The sequence below is a fragment of the Setaria italica genome, chromosome I (genome assembly GCF_000263155.2).
Source record: "Setaria italica strain Yugu1 chromosome I, Setaria_italica_v2.0, whole genome shotgun sequence".
NCBI lineage: Eukaryota > Viridiplantae > Streptophyta > Magnoliopsida > Poales > Poaceae > Setaria > Setaria italica.
In genome coordinates this window covers 5,992,573-6,012,973 of record NC_028450.1, presented here as the reverse complement: position 1 = coordinate 6,012,973, position 20,401 = coordinate 5,992,573, and the positions used below count along the sequence as shown (strand labels likewise).

The 20,401-nt window shown below is 48.5% G+C and overlaps 2 protein-coding genes and 1 pseudogene across 2 annotated transcripts; all 3 read right to left on the bottom strand.

Annotated features, from left to right (window-relative positions):
* Window positions 1-282: 282 nt before the first annotated feature.
* LOC111257762 lies at window positions 283-3,392 on the bottom strand (annotated as a pseudogene).
* A 7,112-nt stretch (window positions 3,393-10,504) lies between these two features.
* Window positions 10,505-12,901, bottom strand: LOC101759763. The gene has a single exon (XM_004951636.2). The coding sequence runs from the start codon at window positions 12,684-12,686 to the stop codon at window positions 10,677-10,679; it is 2,010 nt and encodes a 669-aa protein (XP_004951693.1). The 5' UTR covers window positions 12,687-12,901; the 3' UTR covers window positions 10,505-10,676.
* Window positions 12,902-13,862: 961 nt separating this feature from the next.
* On the bottom strand, window positions 13,863-19,225 carry LOC101759359 (autophagy-related protein 11). Its single transcript, XM_012848470.2, has 5 exons — window positions 17,551-19,225; window positions 15,440-17,078; window positions 15,121-15,338; window positions 14,785-14,998; window positions 13,863-14,519 (listed from the first exon to the last, which is right to left on the bottom strand). The coding sequence occupies exons 1-5, from the start codon at window positions 18,519-18,521 to the stop codon at window positions 14,163-14,165; spliced, it is 3,399 nt and encodes a 1,132-aa protein (XP_012703924.1). The 5' UTR covers window positions 18,522-19,225; the 3' UTR covers window positions 13,863-14,162.
* Window positions 19,226-20,401: the final 1,176 nt, after the last annotated feature.

Below are 20,401 nucleotides of genomic sequence, written 5' to 3'. Positions count from 1 at the left end.
AATTGTGTTGACCAAGGTCCAGATTGATTGGAGATCCAATCGTACGGGTGAACAAGCGGCGGCGCCAATGGCTTCCGCCGCCGGCGTCCACCCCAGCGCGGCCACGCCGCTGGGACACGCCTTGAGATAGTATTGCGTCGCCGTGGCATCTCCTTCTCCGCCTCGACCTCACCGTGGATTCCCGAAGCCCCGTCCTGCGCGCGCGCCTGGACTCACCGGTTGTCACTTGTCAGTTCGTCACCACCCGCATCGACGCCAGCGGCCACAGCTCTCGGGATGGGGCTAGAGAGATGGAGGCGGCGGCGGCAGCGACGGCCGACGGCGGGTATAGGGGGCGGCCGGGCACTCCCGGGCGATCGATACGCCGCCAGCCAGCGCTGCAGCTTTCCGTGCCAGCATGACAGCATCGCCATGGCCGAGGTGCTCCAGCTGACCAGCTTCCCCAGTGAACGAGACCGGCATGCGCCGCCGTTGAGCTGAAGGATTATCACGGTTGATGCAGCTGTGCAAATTCATCCAAAGTTGCAGACTTGCAGGCAGCATAGAGCAGCTTAGAGTTTAGGCCTCGTTTAGAATGGAGGATTAGTGTGTTGTGTTTTCTTTCGAACTGAATCGGTGGATTTTAATTCAATTGATAGGATGACTATGAACATTGCTTGACAAAATTGAGCTGTCTCATTGTTCGAAAAAAAAAAACCGAGCTGTTTCATCTGACCTGGTTTCAGCTTCCTGATTAACTATCTGCATTGATAAGAAGCTGACATGCATTGCAGATTGACAGGTTCGACTCAGCAGTGTAATGCAATGCAGCCAAACTAACAGAGAAAACACAACAAGCTTTGTTTATTTCTTTACAAAATTCCCGCAAACTTAAGATATGGATCAAGCAAACAAATTTTTGATGTGTTTTTTCGGCAAAATGACTGCGGAAGTGCTGGATGCAGCAAGTCTCTAGCCGAGCTCTTGATGCGCAACGCATTTTCCGTCGTCTCGTGATGTGCTCCTTCAGCTTCAGTCGAAGACGCCGAGCTCGTCGTACTCCGGCCCGGCGATGGCCTACTCCATGACGGCCCTGGGGCCGGCTGACGACGCCGCGGCCGTCGAGGAGCGGCTTGAGCAGGTTCTTGGAGAAGCCGCTGACGAGCGCCACCCCCTTCCGCCCGGGCTCCACCGGCACAGCACGGCACTAGCCAGCGCAGTCAGAGATGGACGAAAGTATAGCATCCCCTTCAACGTCGACTACCGGCACCATGGCAACCACTGCACACATGCGACGCTTCCGACCACCGCGTGCCGTCCTGCCGGTCACGCCGCGACCGAGGCCGGACGCCCACGCCGTCCCTGCTTTGCCGGATATCCGCCGTGTAAGTAACTGTCCAATGAGTTATCATCCATCGATCTGAAATAATCCCAGTAGTTCCGTAGTTCCCGGTACGCGCCCGGAGCATCGATAAGCTCATCGTTTTTACATCATAACAACCATCACAAGAATACATATAAGAATAAAATTTAAACTTTGGTTTACAAAAATTTCAGAAAATATAATTACAATATATAACAAGAGTTTTCATCAATTAAAATGGACTTAGATGTAGCCCAGTCCAGTGACTATCCTGTCATGTTTTTCTTAGATTAAAAATTAAAACGCAACGGAAAGATATAAAGTAATAAGATGCAACGTCCTTGTTCATAACACCACGTGTACAATCCACCATTCATCTACTTCGCCGGCTCCGGCGGATGAACATGGCAATCATTCACAAGAAGGAAACCTGCAAAACAAATTAATACATTACGTACTTGCAGGGCTTTTGTAGGGCTTATCCATAGTACTATACATTTGGTGGATGCATGAGGCTTGTCAAGTTTTAACATTAGACCGTAAAAATGCGAGCATAATTTATCAAGTGAATAAGCAAAAGACACGGCATCTACTTTCCATATCAAGCACCATTACAATTGCACAAGTAGTAAAGTGATCGTGTAGTCATGAGCTCAATCTTCCATAAGTCCTTCACTGAACTCTACGTTAAAGTCGAAGTACAAGAGCATGCTCTTTGACCGGGAGCCGGCTATTGCAATAGATCATAAACCTGCAGGGGTGTACAACTTTTCCCACACGAGGCGCAAGACCAACGACCATACCCTTGGTCTAAGATAAGTGTTGATTCATGCCCCCGACAATGACGGCAGTTAGCACGCCAATTTATGAACCGCAAGCGTACGAACCTTAGAGTAATCCCCCAAGGTTTATCAATCCGTGGAACAACTGGATTTGCACGCTTAACTAAGCACTCATCTATATAACTGAAGGTTCTTTGTATATGATAAGATTGAACTAACAAAAGAACTAATGACTTAGGGTGCCTTGAACTAACAAAATAACTAGTGACTTAGGGTGCCTTTGGTTGGGCTTTTCAACTTGTTTTTGCTTTTGCAAAAGCTAAAAGCCAACCAAAGTGCTTAAAAGTCCTATGTGCTTTTGCCCAAAAGCTGCTTTTGATCTAGTACAAAATCAAAAGCACCTTCCCCCTGCTTTCAAGTGCTTTTGGGGTAAAAAATCACCCACTTACCACTGGTTATGAAGGGAACGGTTCGTTTTTCTCGTCTAATCTATTTCCTCCACCCGTTCCTCCCACGCATCCGCCTCCTTCGCGCTCCCACCGCCCCCGATCACCGACCGCCGGCCCACCGTCCGCTGCCCTCGGTCACCTCCATCCTCCTCCTCCCGCCACTCCTCCTCACGGGCCTGAAGAGCTGGCCTTTCCTCTCATCGCTGGCCGCCTCCGACGATGCCGCCGACGAGGTGCCGCGGTACCCGATCTCATTCGTGTACCTCATCTCGGCATCCTCGGGGGACGCGGGCCGCACGTCGCGGCTGTTGGCGGCGTTGTACCACCTGGCCAAGCTACCTGTTGCACCTGGATCGGGAGGCCCTCACGGAGGAGCACCACCGGCTGGCGGAGCTCATGTTTGGGTGGGGCGTGTACGCAACCGCGGGCAACGTTTGGATCATCGGCAGGCCCAACCTTGTCACCTACCGGGGCCTCACCATGCTCACCACCACGCTGCATGCCGTCGTGCTGCTGCTTCGCCTCCGACTACCCGCTTGTCACACAGGACGGTAATGGGCTGCTCCGCCTCCGACTACCCGCTCGTCACACAGGATGGTAATGGCGTGCTGATTTCTACAGTTTACTGGTTGCAAATTGTTTGCTGATTGATTAATCGAGTGATTATATGTTTGCTTTGCTGTTGGTGTTGAAATCTTCTTCTTCTTTTATTTTCGAAATTTCGCCCGCAGACATGATGGAGGCGTTCGCCATGCTACCAAGGGACCTCAAGTTCATCCAGCACACTAGCCACCTCGGCTAGAAGATGTAAGAACTCATATGCTACTTAGCAGTTACTACTCTGTTCCGCAACAAGAGAACTGTGTTAGGACTGCAATGATCATCGTCAATCCTCTGGTCCAAAGAGCAACAAGAATTGACCTTCCTTTGTTCATCATTTTTTTTCGATTTGCTCGACATTTGAGATATATTTCCCGTGCCTCCTAAAGGTATACATGGTTCCTTCATTAAATTAGCAATACTTGTATTATTATATACCTTACTAACTTGATTTTGTAGGAGTACTTGGTACAATATACAAGTGGCACGAGACAAACACAAGGAGATGAGAGTGATGATGTGGAGAATGAGGATACCATAAATACCATTCGTACTAGGATACCTGATGCTTTGGTTAGTGCGAGAGTAGGGCAGTAATGTATAAACCTTTTGATAGATATTGTTCTATTTATATGGACCAATCACTTTGATGGATGAAGAACATATAAAATTTATTTTTTACTATCTAAAATAGTCATTTACATGCGAATTAGTGAACAAATTATTTTGTTACAAGCAATTTGCATGTAAACACACCCACAGATCTTTAGGGGCATTACAGGTATTTCTTACACAGCCTACAATTTCATAGCTGCTCTAACCAAATGGTCCTCTGTTTTTCCCACAACTGCTTTCTCACAGCTATTTTTCCACAGCCCATAGCTCACAGCAGCTTTTTCAAAAGCCACAGCCCAACCAAACATACCCTTAGATTAAAGCTGATAGAGAGTATGGATATAAACAAGATAGATAAAATGCTTGTCCTAGGGGTCTAGGATCACTTGTAGATGTAATCACCATGCATGAAAGAACTAGATTTATGTGTTATCGTGAGTGGATGTGAACTATGCTCAACACTTTCCCTCTCGCACGTTGTCACTACACGAGGTACTCAATTATTGAACGATAAAAACACGACATGACGATCGTTCTAGGTAAGCAAATAAGCAACCCAAAGTAGTGCTGGCCAGCCATTACATGAAAGAGCATCATCAAGATATGATAGATAACAAACAGATCTTAAACAAGAGGTTCAGCGATTACAAATAGAGATATACATACAACCCCGAGGACAAACAGAAACTTTACCCCATGATCTTACACATGTTGACAGAATTTAGGGTAAAGATCATCCTGTAGATCAACTGGACCGAAGATGACAACAAACGAGGGTAAAAAAGCCCCAGGCTGATCGGCCTGGGCACCTCCAAGCTGATTGGCTTGGGAGGTTTCTCCCTCCTCTGGTGCTCCGCTTTGCGTGGTTTCTCGTAGATCCAATCTTCTCTCCGTTTTTCCTCCTTGTGGCGGCGGTGGATGGTGTTTGCGTGATGTTTTCTCCTCTCTCTCTCCAACTCTTCTTCCTTTAAGTACATGAGAGGGTATTTATAGTCTTCAATAGGTGGCAGCTCTGGGTCAATGTCGGTGAAAAAACCCTAGGCATCATCGTAGACTTCACGTTGAAGAAACGGGAGGTCGATCGGGCCCTGGAATGGGCTAGGCCGATTGGCCTAGAGGGTCCCAAGCTGATTGGCCTGGGCCTTCCTAGCCCTTCTGGTCCTCTCTTCCCTTATGTTGACTTCCCTCGACAACCCATGTCCAAATATTCATTAAGCTCTTTATACAAACCTCTTTGATTATGTCGTATTTCCTGTCAAATACAACATGCTCCAAAATACAACACATATGCAATAATGAGGTTATTTTGGTACCAAGTGGTGCGTTAGTATAAGAATAAGCATGAAAACACTAGTTAAATAGCACTAAAAGTGTGTCAATAACGAGTGTCAACATTCACATATCCACACCCGGCTATGAACGAATGGCCGGAAATGTATAGATGCACCGGACATGGCCGATCACACCTCATCCCATCCCGCACCGAATCCAGTCAAGGCAAGGTGCGACTTATGCTACTTGGCTTACTATTCCCATATTAAGTAGTGGTTTGTATGGAATAGTGCTCAAGTATAAAAGCGATAACGTCCGGGCCTTAACCAACTCAAGCAAGTCTATACCACTTGGATTCGACTCCCAACATGGCCCTACCACACTTGCTCAAGTCTTGATTCATCATTCATGTTGCTCACCTTTTATGCTTTCTCAACTACTCAAGTATAATTAAACAAACATCCAAATTCTCACGAGTGGTGGTGACCTTGTCACCCCTCGACTTCTACTGAGAACTAAGCATGGCTAAGCAATTATATCGAGATTTCTAACATCCATACTTTTACTAAATAAGTTGAGCTAATTCCAAGAGTTGACATATCTAGTAGGTTCTACTCATTGCATATGTCTATATAGAGCTAAGCCCATGCACAACCATTAATAAATAATAGCATTTCACAAATTTGAAAATAGAGTTAAGATACATAGGTGCCTGCCTGAGATTGGTACTCCAAGAAGGCGACTCTCCGGAACATCATCATCTATGAGATTAGATGAATGCATGAATTAGAAAGGATGACATGAATGTATATGCATATGAGATGCAATGACTCATGAGAGGTAAAAGGCTAACATGGTTCGAGGTTATCGAGCAAGCAATCAAAGATTAGAAGTAGAGCACATAAGCATAAACATAGAGAGAAGGTACTAAAATAATAACACATACATATGCTCATAACATTCTAAGACAAGTTGTAGTATGAGAAGGTTATTAACACTAGTTGTGCTACTTTTAGTTATCATATGAACTATAACATAATTAAATTGTTACGACATAAATAGATGAGCATGCTCAAGCAAGTTAGCTAGTAACACTAGTTAATAACAACCTTAGACAATTCATGAATTAATAGGTAACTAGCACATCACATCTTAACTAAGAGTAGTAAAGTTATTCCCTAAATTAAAGGTTAGCTAAACTTGTTATACTTGATTAATTAAGGCAAGCATCATCATTCTATGTTATATCATGAAAGGTTTCTAATCACAAAACTATTGCACATTTATCCTTAGCTAACAAAGGTGGGTTTATAGCTCACATAAGCACAATTGATTACCTATGTATTTTGCAAGCAAACTAGTTCTAGAACAAGCATATAATTAAAGTTGTATCCTTATACAATCATCTCATGAAGGACAACAATTAAAACAACATATCATGATCATAGGTAAATAACAAGGTTAGTTTCATGATTTTAGAAGCATCTCTATACAATTGTTCATGTAAATACTTCATAAACTATGTAAGTCTATGATCAATTCATAAGTCATACTAATTTAAAACAGCAGTTGATAGTTAAATGAAGCTAACAAAATTGGACCCATAATTTTAGAAGCACATATGAAATTATTATGCATTTTACTAATTTACAAGGTAAAACATATCTAAAAATGTATCAATCTGCACACAAATAATGCAAACAAGCACTTCCAATGAATTATACATATCATAAGTGAACTAGCAAAATTGGTTTCATAATTTTTGGACTAATAGAGAATTAACCATGCAATTAACAAGATAAGCATTCATCTAATTAAATCAGATAATAAATTAATCATTTGGCGAGCAAACTTATATTTAACAGGTATTGGACATCATTATGAAACAATAAAATTTGTTTTACATTAATCCAAGCTATATTTAGTTTTATATGAATTATACAAGATGGTAGATATTTATGGATTCAAACAAACACGGTTGACTAGGCTGGGTACCGTATACCCGCGGACCGTCCGCTCATAGGGGGCGCACCGTCCGCCAACCAAGTATGGGATGGTCTCCATAAACGCATGGGTTCTGGGCAAACTTTAGGATTGAATTGTGGATCGTCCGGTTTCAAAAGGCGGATCGTCCGCCGTACAAAGATGGGCCGAGTACAAAAACAAATAGGTTCTGTGAGGAATTTGGAAGTGAACTGCGGACCATCCATGGGTGGGTAGCGGACCGTCTACCATACAAATTTCTGGGGACGTGTTTTTTCAAAGGCTCGGTGTTTTGGGTCACGATTCATGGACCGGCCGCCCATAGGCCGCGGACCGTCTGTGTGCCGGTCGAGGCTCAACGGTGAGGTCACTGGCGGTGGCTCCAGCTACAGTTTTAGGTGTCGTTTGTTCCTACAGCTTCCTAAGGATGTGGGGAACTTGTTTTGGGTGGGGGGTTTGGCATGCACGGGGTATTTAGAGCTCTAGGTCAATAATGGTGATAGGCTATGGATGGGCTAAGGAGGTTGATTGGGGGCAAAGGAGGGATGATGAGCGGCGAGGGAAGCTCACCAGCGAGGAGTAGAGCACGAGCAAAGGGTCGTTTGTTGGCGTAGGGCGGCGTTGGAGTAGATCGGGTTGAGTTCATCCTTGAGAGCTTGAGGAAGAGGAAGAAGAAGCTTGGGGGTGGCCTTCTCCTTGGTCTCCGGCGAGGAAGAGGTGGATGAGGTGGCGGAAGAGCTTGGCGGCAGCGTCCTCTGGCAGTCCTCCGGCGAACTCCATCAAGATTGGTAGGGGAGAGGTGTGTTAGTGTTACTGTACATTTCTCCACCTCTCCTTAAATGTAGGTTGTTAGTTAGTGTATAAATGTACCTGTTCGTGATCAATACAATTTGGTTCAGTTATTTTCCTCTGTCAACAACTCTTACATGATATCAGACATTTCAGATTCTATTCTTCCGCTGCCAACTCTCTCGCAGCCGTCGCCGCCATGCCTTCCTCTTCCTCCTCCTCCTTGGACTCCAGCTTAGATACCAACGCTCCTCGTGTCACCGACATTCAGGTTGAAACTGAACGTGCTCCTCCCGCCCTTTGTCCACAGCATCAACATCCATTCTCAAGTTCCTGTCGTTCTAGATTTCGACAAAAGCAGCTACACCGCCTGGGTTTGTGCTTTCTCTGCCGTCTTTGGTCAGTATGGCCTCAGCGACCATGTTGACTCTTACAAGGAGTTCTCTCCTCCATGGTTTGGTTGGGGAAGAAGCATGGGAAGGAGAGAGTTTCTGGTGTGTGAGAGAGCAGCAGAGAGAGACGGAGGAGGTGCAGGTGAGGTGAAGGGGTTAGGTAGAGAGACCAGCGGGGGCGCGTGGTGTTGCACCTCTGCGAGCGCACGGTCCACAAGGGATGTGCGGACAGAAGAAAATCACGTAGCAACGTTGTTCTGGATAGAAACTTCTCTCTTGCTCTATACTCCAAACTTGATCTTCCAAGGCTCCGAAAATTCCACCAAAAATTATGTTGATATAAGAAATCAAGAGTAACCCATTTTGCTTGAATTAGGAAGAAAAGTTGTAGTAGGTTTGAAATGGAAATTCTTCCCAAAATTCTAATTTTGGGTTTTTGATTAAGCTGTTTGGCTTCAAGATGGATTCCTAAAATTCAGGAAAATCACCTAAATTCATATTTAAGGAAGAAGTATTTTATCAAGTTATGATTAAACATATGTCCTATTGAAAAAAAGAAAGTTTCTTCACAAGGCATGCATTTTCACTTTATTCAATAATTCAATTTAAAATGCAAATGCATTCAAACAAGCACAAAAATTTTATACTAGCAAACAATGATGCTCATGATGCAATGCTCAACAATGTAATTTACATTTAGGTTGTTACACGCGGATGGACGCACAGCAACCTTCTGCCGCAGCCGCATCACCCCCCGCATCCGCCAATCGGACATCACATAGCGAGACAAACGTCACTACTCCTCGTCGTCGTTCATCCGCTGGCCGTTCGCCGGTCTCCAACGGTCCAATCCGCCGCCACAAAGAGGACTGGAACTAGGGGCCTGCAAGTATTTGGAATCGGAATCACGATCCATTTAGGGGGGGCTATTTGTAATGTTTAGGGGCTATTATGTAAAATATTGGATTGCTATCATTAATCGCTATCCATTTTAGGGGGCTATTTATAAATTAAAAGGGGCTAATATGTAAAATATTGGATCATGACTATTAATCGCGATCCAATTTGGGGTTATCTGCAAAATTTGCTGACAGCGATAACCATTGGGATCGAATCGTATGGGCGAGCAAGCGGCGGCGCCAATGGCTTCCACTGTCGGCGGCCACACCGCTGCGACATGCTGTGGCATCTCCTTCTCCGCCTCAACCTCACCTAGGATTCCCAAGCCGGCGGGGCGCATGCCCACCCACCGGTTGCCAGTTCGTCACCACCTGCATCGACACCTGCGGCCGTGCCCCGCCGGCCATAGCGAATGTAGGTTCGGACTGGAGAGGTGGAGGCGGTGGAAGCAACGGCCGACGGTGGGAATAGGGGGTGCTGGGGCGGGCGGGCACGCTCTCTCCCCCGCGATCGATTTGCGCCAGCCAGTGACTGTTAGAATTTCTTGGATCTAAAAAACAACAATGTCCTATTGCTAATCAAGAATAATTGAGAAGGGGAGAGAGAGAGAGTGAGTAGAGACGCCGACCATCAGGCTTGGAGGATGAGCTCACCATGGGTGTCACGACGGTGGCGGTGTTGACGGCGAGGGCGGAGACGGCAGCGGCGAGGCGGAGACGGCAGCGGCAGAGCTTCCTGCCGCTTCAGCACTAGTTTGATCGGTCTAGGGTTTGTCAGGTGGGTTTAGTGGGCACGTTCAACCTTAGCGTGCGTGACCCCGGCCCCTACCTTTCTCTTTATAGCGCTGCGCGACGGGGCCCGCCAACCATATTCGGTTGGGCGCCCCCGATCAGGGCGAGATCGTGGAGTCCTGTCAAGTGAGATCAAAACTAACAGTGACAGTGCAGAAGCTTTCAGCATGACAACGTCGCCATGGCCGAGGTGCTCCAGCGCCCCAGTGGACGAGACGAGACCGGAATGCAGCGCCATTCAGCTGAAGGATTGTCACAGCGTGTCACGTTTGATGCAGCTGTGCATATCGCTTTGAATTTGAAGGTGGCTGCGCCATTGGGTTGATTCAACCACCATTCAGATGGACAAATAGTTGACTGATGGATGATGTTTTGGTGTGTTTGTATTATCGTTTGAACTGAATGGATGATGTTTAATTCAATTGATGTAATGACTATGGAGATTGACTGATGAGATTGAGTTGTCTCTGTTTCATCTGACCTGGTTTCGGCTTCGTAATTGACTGCTAGAGGTTTCGGCTTGAGTTGTACATGTTTAACTCACCAATGCAATGCGATGCAATGCAAATGCAGTCCAAACTCGCACAGATATCACAGCAAACTTCGTTTATTTTCTTTACAAACTTCCCCCAAACTTGAGTTACGGATCAAGCCAGCAAAAGTTGAAAAAAAAAACTCGTGGGAAATGCTGGATTCAGCAGCTCTCTCGCCCAGCTCTTGATGAGCAATGCATCGCCGTCTATTGATGTGCTTCTTCGGCTTCAGTCGAAGACGGCGAGCTTGTCGTACTCCGGCCCGGCGATGGCCTTCTCCATGACGGCCCTGGGGCTGACGACGCCGCCGCCGTCGAGGAACAGCTTGAGCAGGTTCTTGGAGAACCCACTGACGAGCGCCACCCCCTTCTGCCCGGCCTCCACCGGCACGGCCTTGGAGTCCCTCAGGTTCCAGAACACCACCTCCGGCACGGCGCCGCCGTACCCGGCCTCCGTGAACTTGCGCACGATCGCCTCGTGGTCCGTCTCCCACGGCTCCGCCGACGCCTGGTCGAACTCCATGTCGCTGAACACGAGCACGCGCTTCACCATCCGCTCCGGCGCCAGCCGGGCCTCCACTGCCACCTCGAGGATCTTGTCGAACACCGCCTGGAAGTTGGTGTTCATGCCCCAGTCCATGGTGCGGACGAAGCTGATCTTCTCGGCGAGGGTCTCGCCGGCGATCCGGTGGAGCTCGGGGCGCTCGCTGAAGGTGATCACGCGGCCGCGCCAGGGGTCGTCGCTGAGCTCGGACACGAGGAGGCCCAGCGCCACGCACACGTCCATGGGGACGCCCGACATGCTGCCGGACACGTCGCACACGGCGACGCAGTTGGAGAGCCTGCCGAGCGCGCGCATGTCGTCGACCATGCGCTGCCACTGCAGGTCGGCCACGCCGCCGTCGTTCTCTTCGCCGTCGTCGTCGCCGAGCGAGGCGATGATCTCGTGCGGGAGCAGCGCGCCCGCGGCGATCCGCTTCTTGCCGGACTTGACGTCGGCGAGGTAGGCGTTGAAGCGATCGGCGTCGTGCTTGAGAAAGAGGTCCTTGTAGTTCTTCATGGCGACGGAGGCGACGCGCGTGTACACCACCGATTCCCACGCGCGCGCCGATATGAACACCTCGGGGAGCTTGAGCGCGCGGCGGAGCGGCACGAGCGCCGCCTTCCGGAGCCGCTCGCGCGCGCGGTACGCGTAGTGCTCGTCGGGGAGGTCGGCGGCGAGCTCCGGGGAGGAGCCTTTGGGGAACAGGCGCCGCGCGACGGCCTCACAGAGCAGGGTCGAGCGGTCATAGGACGAGTCAAGCGACGGGCACCACTTGGCGGCGAGCGAGAACTCCCGGACCTTGCCGTCAGCGAGCTTGCGCATGTCCTCGGCGAGGAGGCCGGCGAAGAGGTCCGCCGTGCGGTCGTGCAGGAACCGGTAGGTGGGGTCGGTCCTGTACAGCTCCACCGCCCTCGCCGCGGCCTCCGCTCTCCTGGTCCGCCGCGCCGCGGCGGCGGCGGCGGCGAGACCCCGGTCGCGCTCCAGGCTGGCTGCGACGCGCTCCTCCGTGGTGCCGGTGAGCGGGGCGTGAGCGTGATTGGCCCCGCGGCGCGGCTTACGGCCGCCGAAGTGGCCCCGACCGCGGCCACGGCGGCCGACGAACCCGCCCCCGGCGGCGAGGCGCGCCTTCTTCCCGGGTGTCCTGGTGGACGCCCCTCCGTGCACGATGCGGTGGAGCAGCTCGGGGAGGTCCTTGAGGTACCCGAAGCCGGCGACGGGGGCGGCGTTGAGGGCGAGCGTGCGCGGGTGGCGCGCGTGGAGCCAGAGCGCGGCGGCGTAGAAGCCCTCGCGGTCGGACTTGCCGCTCCCGCGCACGCCGCGGAGGTTGGCCACGAGGCGGAGCGCGGTGGCCGGGTCGGCCGCCCACGCGGCGGCCAGGAGCGCGGACACGGAGGGCCCCGGCGTGCCGGGCACCACGCGGAAGAAGAAGTCGAGGCAGGGGTCCCCCGAGGACACGAACGTCGGGGAGAGGTTCTCCGTCAGCGCCTTCCCTCCCGGCCCCGCCGCCGGCGCCGCGGGCTTGTTGAAGCCGGCGTCCATCACGTCCAGGAACTCGTTCCCCGTCGTCGCCGCCGCCTCCGCCGCTGCCGCAGCAGCAGCCGGCGCGGCATCAACCGTGGCCCGCGCTCCAGCGTGGCGGGCCTCGGGCGGGCCCACGAGGATGTAGGCGGCGTCGGCGGTGGCCGCGGCGGCCATCTGCTGCAGGGCGGAGGGTCTGGGCCTCAGAGGCTCACTTGAGCCTGGGCTTTGGGTGACTGAGGCTCCGTGAGACCGTGACTGACCGTGCGAGTGAAGTGTACGGCTTCTGGGCTTGAGGGCTTTGAGTTTGGGCTCTTCGGGTTTTAGGCTTGAGGGCTTCGTGTGATGGGGGGATGGATGAATCGCGAAACCAAGAGGCGAGGGAGATATAGGGGGCAAGGTTTCGTGGCGGCCAAGGATGTTTTGGGTCGGTGAGATCGATGAACCGACTTGATCAGCTTGGGTATCGTGTCCATCGTAGGCTTGTTTGTTTTGTCTGGCTCCTTGCTGCCTTCCACGTCGTGTGATCGAAAGGCTGGGGCGTTGACATTGACCGTCGACGGTGTGCCTTCACCATCCCTCCCGTGAAAGGCACCCATTCGCTCGCCTACATGTGTAGCATTTTTTTTCCCTTTCATGAGATTGTGCTGGCATTTTATTTCAAAAAAGAGATTGCGCTGGCATGTGCAGCCTCGATTGTGATTCGAAGATGTCAGTGCAGACATAATTTGAATGAAATTGTAGGCTATTTGGTACAACTACCTTTTTTTTTTGGCAAAGGGCTGAGGCCCGATTATATTGAAGGTGGATAACCACAACCATGTGCATAAAAGTCCCTAACGAAAGGAAAATTACATTGGAAAACACAGGGACATTCTTGCATCCCTCATCTTCTCTGCTGCTCGCCGGACCCAACGCCGATGCCCATTGCCCGCCCAAGACGCACAGCAGGGACAAGAGCATCCACAACTTCCAGAACAGCGAAGAAGCTCCACGCATGGTACGCCGAAAGAGATGCGAACAGACGAGCGCTGACAGCCAACTCCTGCCCGCGCAAGGTGCAGAGGTTAATGCAAAGGAATTTGGAACTTCCAGATTGAAAGTTACATCAAAGTAACATTTCCGAATGTAACATAAGTATTCCCCTTTCCTTGTAGGATTTCTACTTCAGCATTGTCTTCTTGTGGCAACCAATAACCAGTTCTTGATTTTCTTATCGTTTTCCATTTTCTTTCAGACTATTCTGGTTAATGACAGCGAGCAAATGGCGATCGAAACTACTGATTCCCATGTAGCACGGTAGCACCAACAACCTTATTAGTAGCTGAACTAAATACCAGTATACCCCACTGATAATCACTAGTAATTGAACCCTTTTATTAAAAGAACAACTCAATTTGAAACAGCAGAGGAACAATAAGGCGATGCTAGCTGAAAGAATATTCAGTCTGCTTGAACGAAGAAGATGCCTAGCATCAGTAGCTGAGTCTATTTACACCAGTGAAGCTGATCGTATATACAGACATAACTTGAACAAGCGCAACTGCGAACTGAGAGTCTATAGCAATAAATTTCAGTATATATACACTTGATAGCTTTCTCCCTTCATTTCTGCAGCCAATGGTCAGGCAGGATCAGGAAGGTGTTTTCGTTTCAACGGACAGCGTCGGGCAGCATGGCAACCGTCACCACAAAGTACTCGCAGCCCGGGGCCAGGTTGTAGGGGTTCAGCGTGGATGCGGGCGGCCGACGGCTGCCACTGCTATCAGGGCGTGGAGCTCCTCCCATCTGGTCCGGGTGCACTATGCGACGCTCAATGTGAACAATCTGCCCGATTATGTAGGCCGGGTGCCGCGGGTGCTGCTGGGTGAAGAGGGCTACGGATTCCTCAGACAGGTAGTAGTTTGAGCAGTTCCGGTTGATCGCCTCATAGTGCCCAGCAGGATTCCGGACAAAGATGGCGAGCTCATGGACCTCGAAACGGCCAAAGGATATCTTCTCCTTGCTGGCCTGTTAAACAGTTTTCCAGGAGACACCACAGCAAATTTGCTTGTTAGCACAATTAGCAAAGAGGTTCAATCCATCAACCAATTCATTGCTAGCTGCAGGACTTCAAGTAAAAACAAATTATCTCATGAAGTCAGATAGGATCATGACTTGACAAATTCATTCTTCTTGCATATTCAAGATGAGTTTTGCTTTGTGCATGAGTATTCATCTTATGTAAAACAGTAAAAGATACCAAATTTGTAACTGCATAAGTTACAAGACAAACCTGTTTTTCAAGTTGAAGTTTATTGTAGAGATTCTTAATCAGCTCTTTCTTCTCATCCAAGTCTTTTGCGATAGCTCCGTGTGCTGCCTGCACTGCCGAGTAGCGGTCCAGCAGCTCAGCACTCTGTCGTGTCAGGAAAGTAACTTTTTCCGCCAGGATCTTGATGCATTGTTGAAACTGAACAGTGGTATCAGCTTCATCCTTCTTTACAGAGCTGGAATGAAAGAACAATACGATTTTAACTTCAGAACTGCATTATTTTAACATAGCTATTTACTTGAAAAAAGTTTTGATTTATTATGAACAATAAATATGCAGATGACAGCACTGCAATACCTTGCTAAGGAGACAGCCAAAGAACGCAGTGACTCTGCAAAGCCAGTCACGCCTGGTGCAGTGACACAACTGTTTAGTCTTTCAAACAGACCATGTATCCTCAGAGCAGATGACCGCAGAGCATCATACTCAACAGCCCTTCTGTCAGCTGAACATTTGTTGGTACGGGCCTCTTCTCTTGCCTCATGTAAGCAGTTTTCAAGATGCGCACAATTCATCTACATCAAAATATGCAGAGGGAGCAACAGAAAAATAAGAATACAGAAGGTGATCAACTTGCACGAAGTAGTAACCTTATCTTAGATTTGGTATGACTAACCTGAGATTCATCAAGAAGACCCCGGGCGTGTTCAAGTTCTCTCTTCAGGGAGTTAACCTCATCTGCCATAGCACTAAGTCTACTTTCAGTTTCACCCAACTGTTTTGACTTTTCATCCAGGGCATTTTGCAGCTCTGACACAAGGAGCTCCTTATTCCTCAACTCTAAGGCATGATGATCTTCTACAGGAACATCAGAAGTATCAGCCATAGTAAGTTGTGTCAGCATTTGCCCTTCCTTATCGATGCTTACAATCTTGTCTTCATTGTCACGCGGCAATTCTGTCATGAAAGCATCCAGATTAGTACATGCTACTGAATCGAGCAACTGCAAGTTCAGTGCACCCGAAATGTCGGTCATGTTCTCATCGCCACCTTCTGTTTGTTTTGATGGCTGTTCGGATGTTGAAGAGGCCTCATCCATGGCCACACTTGATTCATCCCGTATTTGGGTTTGCCTGCCTCCAGACACCTCCAGGTTGCAATCATTACATTTAAATGCAGAAACAAGGGAACCAGACGTGCCTTTGCTTCCTGAAACCATGTGGCCTTGCATGTACTGGTTAGATAACCGTTCCTCAAGATCCTGGATTCGCTTCTCATATGACAAGCATTTTTCCTGATTTGCAGTGAGCAATGACTTGAGCTTGTTAGCAAACTCATCCTTTGCAGCCAGCGCCTCAGCAGTTTTTTCCCTTGCTTTTTTCAGTACAGAATCAATCTGCTCTTCATCAATAGACTCATATCCATATTCAACACCAAGATTGCAGAGAGTTGCAATTGCAGAAGCAAGCTCTGCTTTTAACCTGGCATTCTCCACTTCTAACTTACTAGTTCCTGCAATATCGATAGTGTCATAATCCCCCAGAAAATCTTGGAAATCCATCTTATCATCAGCACTCAGAAGATTTTGCTCAGATTTATTCAAATTTCCACTGGTGCTAGAATTGCTCAGTGAGGACTTGGGTAGCTGTGACCTCTCGGATTTCAGAAAAGGCCCAACTAGAGACTGGGGAGCAAGCTTTTCCACATCATCAACATCAATGGGAAGTAGATCACGATCAAAAGGAGTGACTTTTATGTCACACTGACTTGGAGAATCAAAGAGTCCCATGGAACCCATGATATCATCTGGAATGTACTTGACCCATGTCCTATAGAAATCCTCTCGTCTTGCTTTCTCAGTTTCACACTCAGTTGCCAGCTTTTCCGCATATGTTCCAGCCAATCCAGTATACAGCTTAAAATAAGATTTTCTACGTGCTACCTCAGCAAGACAAGCTCTATACGCATGACCCAAGCCACTAACTATTTTCAGGTTAGCAAAATCATCTTGATGACTCATCCCCTCCTGGAATGCAATGAGCTCATTCATGATGTCTCTGATATTCATCTGAGTAGACTTTACTCTTTGCATGGAAACATGGACCAAAGTATTCATTTCATTCTTTTTGTCCCTGCATTTCTCAAGTAATTTTGTAAGCATGTGATCAAAATTTCGTATTCGGGGCAAGTTATCCTTTTCATGTACTTCATAGATGCGACCAACTGCTGAGACTGCATCATGAGGACGGAGAGAAGCAGATAGCTGGCAGCTTGAGCAGTCATCAACAAGCTTCTTTGAAGTATCCACATCTTTGCTGCAAGACAACAGAGTTTTCAGCATAAAGTGTGATGTGTAACCATAATCATGGGGAATGGCTGAAGAAATGGTTGGTACCAACATGTACATTTCAATTCCAAATGGGTAATTAAGAAAGAAGCAAGCCCTTTGATAAGCTATTTGTAGCAACAGCAGCAAGCCATAAAGAATCGCGAAGTCATAAGTTGTAACCATCCCATGACACGAAACATTAAGTTCATACGAATTTGTTAAATTGCTCACTAAACAAAATATATAAAAATTCAGGATGGGACTGATAGTTTGAACCCAACCTGTTATCTCAGTGATAAATCACTAATCATTCAGCTAAGCTACATTTTCCATTTTTTTAAAAATGGTATGAAGTCAATTAGATGATTCAGGCCAAATCTCTCATGGTAGAAATAAATAGTTCCTAGTGGTTCTCAGATAACAGCAACATAAGCAGGTAAACAAAAGCTAAGCCTAACCTTAGAGATTGCATAATGCTCTTCTGCTCACTGATGACTCCCTGATGCTCTTTTATCAGCTTCTCAAGATCCTTGCACCCACTTGAGCTCATAACATTGAATAAGTTATCCACCCTCTTCTTCAGCTCCAAGAAGTTTGCCTTCAGTTGCGACACCTTCATCTCAAACTGCTTCTGCGAGCTGAAGCACCCATCCGCCAATTTCCTCATGTCATTCTCCTTGAGAAGGTCCAGCAAGCACTGCCTCCCCTCACATTGCAGCGCTGGGTGCAGCCTAACAGCACGCAACCTCTGCAAATCTCTCTCAAAATTTGTGAGCAGCTCCATGTGTGCACGGTGCTGCTGCGAGAAGCACCGCACAAACTCTAAATACCGCTGCGAGACCTTCTTGAATGTGTGATCCAGGTTGCTCCGGGCTGTGTCCAGTGCTCGCTCCTGCACCTGCTGTTCCCGTAGCAGCCGCTTGCATAGCTCAAATTTCGTATCACTACATCGGTACACCGCATTGGCAACCTGAAAGTGGTACCTGAACCTGATTTCATAGGACACCAGCGCCTTCAACGCAGGGTCGGCAGACACCTCCACGGGCGGCGAGTCCTGCGGCCGAGGCGCCGGTGGAATTTTTGGCTCCGGGATGTAAACGGACTCGGGCGGCGGGGGCCGGGAGTCGGCCAGGAGGCGAGCCTTGTTGTAGAGGAAGACCTCGCGGTCGTCGCGCGGGAGCCTGTAGTAGGCGAGAGGGTGGGCGCCGTCGAGGGAGGTGTTGCCGCAGAGGAGGCGTTGGTCGCCGGGCGGGATGCCGCAGTAGCGCTCGATGGACTGCTGGATTGCCTCGACGAGCGTGTCGCCGAAGCACCTGATCTCCAAGCTGTGGCCGTTCTCCGCCACGTGCACCAGCAGATTCTGCCCCAGCGGCACCGCCACCGCCTCCTCCTCCGCGCCGCTGCCCGTCACCGCCGACCCGGAGCTCATCTTCCCCGCAATTCAACTCCAACAATTTGGCCCCTTTTTTTGTTTCCCTCCCTTCCCTGTTTGGCTTCACGCAGTTCGGATTAAATCTACAGTCCCAACATACCACCAAACGAAGCAACCACCGGACGCGCACAGTTCAACACGAAACACCAAACTCTTCACCTCTCCAGCAGGACAGCCTCCGTCCGTCCAAGAAGAAGACGAGCCAGCGCCCGCCCGCCCGCCCAATCGCAGAAAGCTGCGGCCTTCCCTCCCACGCCTCCGATCAGACGCACCCAATCCTTATCTCCCCAACAGGAGCCGCCGAAAGGCGGCGGCTTTCTTGGAATTCCGGCGAGGAACGAGGACTCCGAGGCCGGGACCGACGTCTCTTGGCCCAATTCACCCCGGTTCACCCCGCCCGCACGGATTCGGGCGAGGAGAAGTTTGGGATTTCTTGATTAACAGATGGAAGCGACCTCCGGGGAGCAATCCAACTCCTCCGACCACGTCTAGGTTTGATTCGGTCGCGGAGGGGGCTGGAGCGGAAATCAAGGGGCCGCGATGGGATTTATCTACTGCTCCGTGTGGGAGGGGAGATTGACGAGCAGTAGCGTTAGCATCAGGGAGACGAGGAGATGAGGGAGAGGAAGACGAGGACGGAGAGGGGAGAAAGAACAAAAAGGAAAATAAAGGGGGTGAATAGAAAAGTGGACAAAGCTACCGTCTGGACTCCGGAGATGGAGTATAATAATAATAGTGCGAGAATTTTTTAGAGTGGTCCTTATAGATTCCCAAATTGACGTGGCGTGAATTATTGGAGAAGGGTTGGCTTTGCTTCCGCCGGAAGAGTGGCGGTGTGGGGAATGGATGTACCAAGCTATACAACCATGGCTGTGTTCATCCGGTGGCTTTTTTTTTGGGACGAGGCAGGCGCGTGAAACACGAACTCTCTGGATTATTATAATGTAAAAATGATTTTGTCATATGATACAATCATACAACTCGATAGGGTAGGTAAGTTTGATATAAAAAATTATAACTAATTAAATTTTATGATGATAGTAGTATGGCTTGTTTTATTCTCCTCCACAGGCTTATGTAGCATTGTGGTCATTATATAATTTTATTAGTAATAAAATTATACCTTCAAATTCAAATAATATCACTTATATACTAACTTGAATATTTATAATACCCTAAAAATTGCTAAATTAGATGCACATTTTTACGAATATTGTTTTAAATTGATTTTGCACTGCAGTATCATGTCAAGTGTTGTTAAGAAAAGAATGATTTTGCAATATATTTTCCACTATAGGTGGTTCCTTCCTACGATGCAAAATGGATATTGATAGCCACCGGGGAAATCGATTGAAAACATGTGCCCCATGCATAATTAAGTTGGAGATAAGTTATTCCAACTACATACATCTTTCCAATTTTTGGGTCTAAACAAAACCATAATGTTTGGAATAGTTAAGCGAGCCAAACAATTAATCCATACATACTGCCTAGAAGAAGTCCATCTTATTACCGATCGATGCATAATCTTTAGCTAGCGTAGACGAAGATGGCCTGCAGGAGAAAAATATCATATGCAGTCGCATTTCTATGTATTCATTTCTCAGGTTGAATTGTTGCTGTTACTGTTTCTGTGGATCCTGACAGCTGAAACCTGAAACATTTTGTTCCAACACGGTGCTAGTGCGACACACTAAGGCCCCGTTTTCTTCCACTGACTTATTTTTAGCACCCGTCACATCAAATGTTTAGATACTAATTAGGAGTATTAAACGTAGACTATTTACAAAACCCATTCCATAAGACGAATCTAAACGGCGAGACGAATCTATTAAGCCTAATTAGTCCATGATTGACAATGTGTGCTACAGTAAACA

Bases quoted from the DNA above. Each gene is read 5' to 3' on its own strand.
- LOC101759763 (XM_004951636.2), bottom strand. From the start codon at position 12,686: ATGGCCGCCGCGGCCACCGCCGACGCCGCCTACATCCTCGTGGGCCCG.
- LOC101759359 (XM_012848470.2), bottom strand. From the start codon at position 18,521: ATGAGCTCCGGGTCGGCGGTGACGGGCAGCGGCGCGGAGGAGGAGGCG. The intron at 17,079-17,550 runs GTTAGGCTTAGC...GTTGTCTTGCAG, and splicing joins AGCATTATGCAATCTCTAAG to CAAAGATGTGGATACTTCAA. The intron at 14,520-14,784 runs GTTTGTCTTGTA...ACTGTTTAACAG, and splicing joins AACTTCAACTTGAAAAACAG to GCCAGCAAGGAGAAGATATC.